The sequence below is a fragment of the Leuciscus leuciscus genome (assembly GCF_965113295.1).
Source record: "Leuciscus leuciscus genome assembly, chromosome: 14".
NCBI classification, from domain to species: domain Eukaryota; kingdom Metazoa; phylum Chordata; class Actinopteri; order Cypriniformes; family Leuciscidae; genus Leuciscus; species Leuciscus leuciscus.
This window is the reverse complement of record NC_138738.1, coordinates 154,108-161,917: the sequence shown is the minus strand read 5'-3', so window position 1 is coordinate 161,917 and position 7,810 is coordinate 154,108. Positions and strand designations below refer to the sequence as shown.

General features: G+C 38.7%; 2 protein-coding genes and 1 long non-coding RNA gene across 12 annotated transcripts in view; all 3 read right to left on the bottom strand.

The window, feature by feature from the left end:
- LOC309513905 (histone deacetylase 4-like) overlaps positions 1-7,810 on the bottom strand; it is an 80,860-nt gene that overhangs the window by 26,938 nt on the left and 46,112 nt on the right. The gene's annotated exons all lie outside the window — the stretch shown is intronic.
- Positions 1,436-7,263, bottom strand: LOC309474031 (uncharacterized protein). Of its 3 annotated transcripts, XM_082136285.1 has the most exons (6): positions 7,169-7,201; positions 6,806-6,977; positions 4,730-6,190; positions 4,460-4,510; positions 2,416-2,499; positions 1,436-2,169 (listed from the first exon to the last, which is right to left on the bottom strand). In XM_082136285.1, exons 1-6 carry the CDS (start codon positions 7,187-7,189, stop codon positions 1,952-1,954), a joined length of 2,007 nt encoding a protein of 668 aa, XP_081992411.1. In that variant the 5' UTR covers positions 7,190-7,201; the 3' UTR covers positions 1,436-1,951. The 3 variants fall into 3 exon arrangements, with proteins under 3 accessions (XP_081992411.1, XP_081992412.1, XP_081992410.1); XM_082136286.1 differs by having other exon boundaries at positions 6,810-7,263; XM_082136284.1 differs by having other exon boundaries at positions 4,730-7,263.
- LOC309514131 lies at positions 3,042-3,753 on the bottom strand. The gene is made up of 2 exons (XR_014211610.1): positions 3,710-3,753; positions 3,042-3,299 (listed from the first exon to the last, which is right to left on the bottom strand). It is a non-coding gene; the product is annotated as an uncharacterized lncRNA (long non-coding RNA).

The following is a 7,810-nucleotide window of genomic DNA, read 5'->3' as shown; positions in this document are numbered from 1 at the left end:
AGTCGGATTCTTAATGATATGTTGATTTTTATGCTAAATAAATTGAACAATTAAAGAAAGTAAATATTAGTGCATGTGAACACATATTTGCAGAAAAGCTAAAAGAGAGAGAGAGAAAAAACATGTCAGCACTTCAGATGAAAGTGAAGTAGATAATGAATTTTTCAAATGTAACTATGATTTGTTCATAAATATTAACACATACAGTCAGTCTCTTCATTTCACTTCAGTTTGTCATCATCAGAATGAAATGTAAAGATTTAATGATAGATACGTATCTTGACTCATAAACAGCTTGTGCATGGCCCTCACAGAGTTGGAAAATAAACTGTGTCAGTACTTCAAGCGTATAGAGATCAGAGGGAAAAGAGGCAGAAAAGTTCCAGTGCTTGTTACTCCTTCAATGCAAGAGTTGATCAGCCTGCTGATTAAAAACCGGAGCGAGTGTGGAGTACTGAATGAGAACCCTTTCCTCTTTGCACGTCCTTGCGGCTGTGCTGCAGAACTGGGGATTCCCTCAATAGTCACTCTCCAGGATTCCCCTGCGGTCTCAGGACACTCAAAATAATGGACAAAATACAGTGATATAAAAGACCAAACTCCCACCTTATTGGGGATGAGGGCGATATTAATAGGCTGCAGGCAAGCAGATGGACCAGAATATGAATGTAACGCGCAAAGTTTCACGCTAAGCGTTTCCCAGTGAAGTACTGGCATAAGTTCGCCTGAAACTGGATATTCACACATTTAGGGACCGTCTCTCATAAGACTTTGGTACACATGTTTCTAACTTCAATAGCATTTGAAGAGAATGACTTACAGTCATAAAACCAACTGTAAAGTAAAAGTGTGCATCATGGCACCTATTAACACTTTACAGTTGGTTTTATGACTAAGTCATTCTCTTCAAATGCAATTGAAGTTAGAAACATGTGTACCAATGTCTTATGTAACTTTAGAGACGGTCCCTAAATGTGCGAATGTCCAACGCCAAGCTAACTTTATGCCAGTCTATCACTGGGAAACGCTCAGCATTAAGCTTTGCGCGTTATTCTGAGTCCATCTGCTTGCCTGCGAGTTTGGTCTTTTATATCACTGTATTTTGTCCATTGAGTAACTTTGAGTGTCCTGAGACCACAGGGGAATCCTGGAGAGTGACGTATTAAGGGAATCCCCAGTTCTGCGGCACAGCAGCGCAATATACAGTTAAGAAAACTAAACAACCGAGAGAAATATATGTCTACTACCTCAGATTTAACGTTTGATCTGTGCATCAGCATCGGGGAAAAACAATCTCGGTCACGACAGAGAAAGCTGTGCAAAACTTGCATGTACAAAAGTAACAGTGAAGACTTCAATGTAAACACAGCTTTTGTGTCTTTATCAGCTTTTCCATATGATAATCATCACAATTCATCGCCCTGATGATAATCACAAATGGCCTACTACTGCTCGCTCCATTTCTGTAATTCAACGAATGAGTGAGTCTCTCACCCGTTGCTCTATAGTGTTCTTCGTCAACGGCCGCTTGCTCCCCTGCTGGTGAGGCCGACTAACAGCTATGGAGATCATCAATCGGCAATCTACTGCTTTTCCTGCAGTTCGAATTTGAACCACTGAATTTGTGGAAGTGGAATAAAATGGACCGAAAATTGCCAGTCGAATATTATAGGTTGTATTTTTAAACAGAATGAACATTTTGGAAGTGCAATCTGAAAGGTGAATATGGATTGTTGAATTTTTAAGAATGAAAACATGTGTGAAATGTTTTGCATTGAAATATTCACAGCTTAAATATACAACCATGTTGAATTTCAGCCCATACAAATGCAAGGCCTGAAAATACAATGCATTAAAATGCAAGCAGGGTTAATGCACTGCATATTTTTACTTAGTGCAATTCAACAAGCTTTTTAGTTTCAAAAACATTTGTCATTATTTTACTTCCATATTAGTGTGTTAGATCTTTTCTTTGTAGAGCAGAGATTCGATTTTTGATATAAAACTTCAGAGCAGACCATTCTCTCTGTTTTAGAGCAGATGGTTCAGCTTCCAAACACCTTACGCAGTCTGCCTTCCCTGGAACTTTGCGGTTCTTTATGAACCTCATCATGTGGTTCTCTACTGCATCAATTTCGTGTTTGTTCCAGGCTGTCCTCTTGATGTGACCTGTAGAGGGAACAAGTAGGTCTACATCATATATCTTAGCATTTCACTAGTAAGAAGTTGCTTAAATGCTTAATCGGTCCAAGATACGGATCCTTGAGATCAGCTTGAGACATTCAATGTTTGAAATAATCTCAATCTTCCGTAGTTAGTATATTGAAATGCTTCAAAAATCATGTTGTAAATAGAAACCTACTGCAACTGGAGAACATATTAACCATCAATCAGTTGAAATTAAAATGAACATACCCCTCTTTTTTTTGGACACTGGGTCTGCGGGAAGTGTGCTGTCTTCACATTCAGGGTGCTGTGGTGATGATCCTGTTGTGCACTCTGAAAGTAAAAATTATGCCAGTCTGAGTATTAACACATATCTTCATTAAACTGACAAAGCTACCCCGCATCTGTTATTATTTATCACTGCTGTTTTAAATGCAACCAAAATAACTTGAGAACATAAAGTGCAGTTCTCAACTTCAGTCCTGGGGACCCACCTACCAGAATTTTGAGGTGTTTTACATGCCTCACTATTTAAAACACCTGATTCAACTTAGCTTCTTAGTGTTTAATTAGGGAGTCATCTAAAATATTCTGGGAGGTGTGTCCTGGGGACTGGAATAAAACAATGAAAATAAAATAAAATTGTATTCCTTTTTGGAATAAAAAGAGGACTTTGTAATATTTTTTAATCAGTTATTTAAACTTACTTCTAACCCATGGGGGATCATACTTCCACTGAGTACTTGTAATGCACAGCAATACAATTACTTTCCCTGGTAACTAGTAGTGCAACCAATTACTAATAAAATTGCAGTAATATTACTCACCATCCAAAAAGTCACACTTTCTAAAAAACAAATCTAATTGCTAAACAATTTAACAATCCAATCATCCCTATTCACATTTGTAATCATTGCATGCATGTGACGTCACTATTGCAGCAAGCTAGCTTAGTCAGAATCTGGAAAAGTCTACATCATTCAGCGGCTGGAAAATATAGTTGACTGCATTCCTGTACCAAAACCAAGATGGGCGTGTTAGAGGATAATTCCAGTATTTAGCACTTTGAGTCTCTTTTCTGGTTTGTTTTGGGTGAACTAGAGTGGTGGACACAGAAATGTTGACGATGGGTCCTGTCTCGACTTTTTGACTTCTAGAATCGCCTTTGACCGCTTCAGAGCGGCTGTCTATGTATGGGCCTGCACGAACATGTCCTTGAAACAACCCTTAACGTTCGTTTTCAAAACTGTGCAACCCACCGAGTGATTAGTGGTGTTCGTTGATTATTAAAAACAAATATATCAGCGCAATGTATGATTTCAATCCGTGTTATTATTTGCTATAGTGGAACTATTTTTTCAGATACCTCACAACCGAGTATAAACTTCCGCTCGCTATTTGAGTCTGAAGCATCTTTTCCGTTCCCGGTAGCGCAGTAATATCAACGAGCAATGAGTCCTCCAAAAGAGATCAATGGGATTTTACAAAATGCCAAATAAAACACGACAGAAACTGTATTTCGCTACGCTACTTGTTTTGGAACATCAACGAACACCACTAACCACTCGGTGAGTTGCACAGTTTTGAAAACGAACGTTAAGGGTTGTTTTAAGGATGTTCGTGCAGGCCCATACATAGACAGCCACTCTGAAGCGGTCAAAGGCGATTCTAAACGAGTCAAAAAGTCGAGATAGGACCCATCGTCAACATTTCTGTGTCCACCACTCTAGTTCACCCAAAACAAACCAGAAAAGAGACTCAAAGTGCTAAATACCAGAATTATCCTTTAAGGAAAATAGCTATACTGGTTGATAAACACACATAATCTGTATTTTGTGCATAGAAAGCAGAATGATAATTTTAAAACACTGCATTTTCCAAATACACCATATATACAGGAGTATTTTTAGGTTTAAGTCTAGCGAATAAAGCCGCTCTCTCAATCTCAATTGGTGTTGTATTTTGACAAATATTAATATATAAATTATGTAATGATTATGCTAATTAGCTTATGATGCCATTTAACAACATAAAGCAACTTTGAGCAGGGTTTAGAAGTTGGCAAAAGTGTTTTGGGGTGTGTGCGGGCTCATGCGCAAACCACGAGGGAAAAAACTAAACTGGAAATGCCTAAGCAACATGCTAAAGTAATTTGTGCATGTAGTCAGTAGAAAGTGAGAAAAATAATCTAAAGATGAACCACCCATTTCAAACCAATTTGCCATCCCTAGAAACAACAATTTAGAATTAGGCAAAAATTAATTGGAACAAACTGGCTAAATGAAATTGTTACCTTTCGGATTGGAAGTAGACTCCTCTAAATCACTGTCCACTGTAACGTTCTCTGAGGGTAGAAAACACAGAAATGAATCATTTAACTTTTATTTAAATTTTAAATAAACATTTAATTTAAAAACACAAGGTAATACATGCATACTATTCCAAAGCATTCCCAAAAACCTATATTACAATTTATGTAAACTATTACAGAATAAAAAAAACAGAACCAATATCTCTAAATTAATTCAATTCAGACAATGGTCACAGTAACAGTGTATAGTACCTTCTGGATCAATGATGATTTCATCAAGATTTTTCCCTTTAAAGTCTGCCAAGCGTCCTTTTTCGAGGGCCAGAAGAATTTTGCTCATTTTGGCCAGCTGAAGGGTCCCCTCAGGTAAGCGGTAAAACTGACGGTGTATCCTAATATCATGGCCTAGGAAGTCAGCCAGCTGATCAAGCTCAGTGTTGCTCAGATTTAACACTTCAGAGAGGGTACCAATCTGTTTCCTCAACTTGGTGGAAGTTAGAGTTTGAGGATTCTTAGCATTGCATGCACCTGCAAATTCACGGATGCAGTCAGAGCCACGGAAAAAGGTCATTGCAGAAGGACGTGCAAAGAGGAAAGGGTTCTCATTCAGTACTCCACACTTGCTCCGGTTTTTAATCAGCAGGCTGATCGACTCTTGCATTGAAGGAGTAACAAGCACTGGAACTTTTCTGCCTCTTTTGCCTCTGATCTCTATACGCTTGAAGTACTGACACAGTTTATTTTCCAACTCTGTGAGGGCCATGCTAATATCCGGATGAGCTTCTGTTTGGTTGCTGGAGGTGTATGCGGACAAAGGCATTTGTGACACTTCCCCTTCTCGCCTACGATTGAAAAGCATAACCTGAGTTAATATAACCTTTGACAATTTTGACCAATGCTGAGATGATGGCTGTGTTGACAAGAGTTTGCGGTACACTTTCTCTTGCTCATCAAGATGCACATGGAGACGTTTGACATCTTCAGTGAACGGGAGCAAATGTGGGCAGTTCCACTTGGCTTCCTCCATTGTTCGCCGTGCTGTTGAAGAAATGTACTCGGGCCATCGGGTTTGATACAGCTGTTGGAAGCTGCTCGCAAAATTTGCACTTGCTTTGTCTCCATTGATTGTAGAATGGCTCTCAATAAGCATTGCGATTTTGTTCAGACTATGACCAAGTTTCACAGCAACACTAGCCTTTTCATACACATTGGTCTCTTCAATGTATCCAGCTGTTCTTTTAACTGCATTAACGGCATGCATGAAGTTTGTGGGATGGATGAGCTCTTTAATAGATGTAAGGGGTGTTACCTCTCTAGTACATATGAGGAGTCTTCCAAGCTCTCTCATCTTTTGACGGATGTATTCATGCATTTTAACTCTTGATCCATACTTGTTGTAAAGATGCTTTCCCAGCTCTAAAATGCACCAGTCATTTCTAGCTTCAAGTGCCACTTGGTCTTGGTTCATAGCATTTAACAGCTTCCAAACACCATGAGTTACTCCTGGTGGGGGAGGTTGTGCAAAGCTACAGAGAGCCTGCACACGGGTTTTTCCAGGTTTGGGTTTCACGTCAGAAGGCTTGAATTTGCAAACTTTCACATGTCGCCACAGGGTTTTCTTTAAGAAGAGTCCTTGGCAGTAAATGCAATGCATAAATTTTTCCCCATCCAAATTCTTTTTAGGCAGTTTCCGTGGAATCATCTGTCCTGAGCCTGTATTAATAACAGTAGCATTGTAAGCAAAATTACCTTTGTTGCGTAGATACTCAAGCTGCATTCTCCTTTCTTTGGAGCCCTTTGGATGACTTAGAGCCTTTGCTACCTCTACTTCATTGCTATGCTTGCGCTCTAGGTGTCTAGCAATTTTCGTAAAAGCACTGTCACAAAAAAAGCAATGTTGTCTCTTGCTATACATTCTCAGTCCATCCCTCTTTTTAATGATAGCTGGGATAATCACTGAACTTGTGCTGTCAGGAACTGAGGCTGCACCATGGCTCTGGAAGCTCCCTAAGTCACAGCTGCTTTGAGGATTGTAGTTTGTACTTCTGTTCTCAGCTGAACTGCACTGGACTGGCAAAGTCTGGAGCTTTCCTTTACCTTTAGGTGAAACAGTAAGGCTTGTGCTACTATCTGATGCACTACTCTCTTCTGATGTGTCAGGGATGTACTCTTCCTCACTGACTTCAGATAACTCATCTTCGCTCGAATCAAAAACATCTGAGTGCTCAGCAATCTTCCTTCTAGCCTTGAAAGACAATGACCATCCAGTTTAGTTAATCCTCTTTCATAGATTAATAAATAAAATGAAAAAAAAATTAAATAAAACACTTACTCTGGTGTTTTTTGGTCTTTTGAATGTTGTGGCACAAGTGGAATGTTGTTCACTCATTGCAAATGGTGTATGTTTCAGTCTGATGTCATCTTGAATGTCTGTACTGTCATCTCCACTGGAATTTTCAGAGTAAAAAATATCGGAGTCCTCATGAGTTGCAGGTCTCATCTAAAAAAGACAAATTAGACAAACGTCAGAATGGCAAGCCTTCAAATAAACTAGGAAAATATATGCTTATAGAACTATGTTTATCATATAATGAAAAATAAAAATACAATATTATGCAGTTTAAAAAAAAAAGTGCTTTTGAAGTATGAGGCAATTAAAAAGAAATGGTAATAGCAATGAAAAATAAATACCTGTTTATAAGATGTCATCATTTTAGAACACGAAATGTCATCTTCACTGTCTGAGTAATCAACCAAAGGCTGTTAAGAAAAAGAAAAAAAAAATAGAAAAACTGTCCTAACAGTTTAGGGCAAATTATTTAAGACTTTCTTGAAGCACCATAAGACAACTCCAATTTAGGGTCCTGATCATGTCAGGGTTTATTTACCAACAATGATGGGCTTACTTTACATCATCCTTACTAAAATGCCACAGTTAATATATGTACCTCAACTGTACGTCGTGAAATGCCAGCAGTTGTAACAGAATCCCCAGAGCAGTTCTTTATTGTCATCATGTCTTCATCATCCGTGCATGTAGCCTATAATAAAAGAGTTAAAAAAATGAGTTATAATTGATACTCATCAGACAAGGTCCCCATTACGCTAAACCTGTAGGAAGTGTGTGTATTTAATCACAGAGGGGTTTATATGGCATTCCTGAGACAATACAGGTCCCCACAAAGTACATTACACTAGAAACAGTGTGTAAGAGTCAAGACCACATATAATAGATGGACAAACAGATAGAGAGATGGATAGACAGTCAGACTGATAGAGAGAGATGGATAGACAGACAGACAGATAGAGAGATGGATAGACAGACAGACAGAT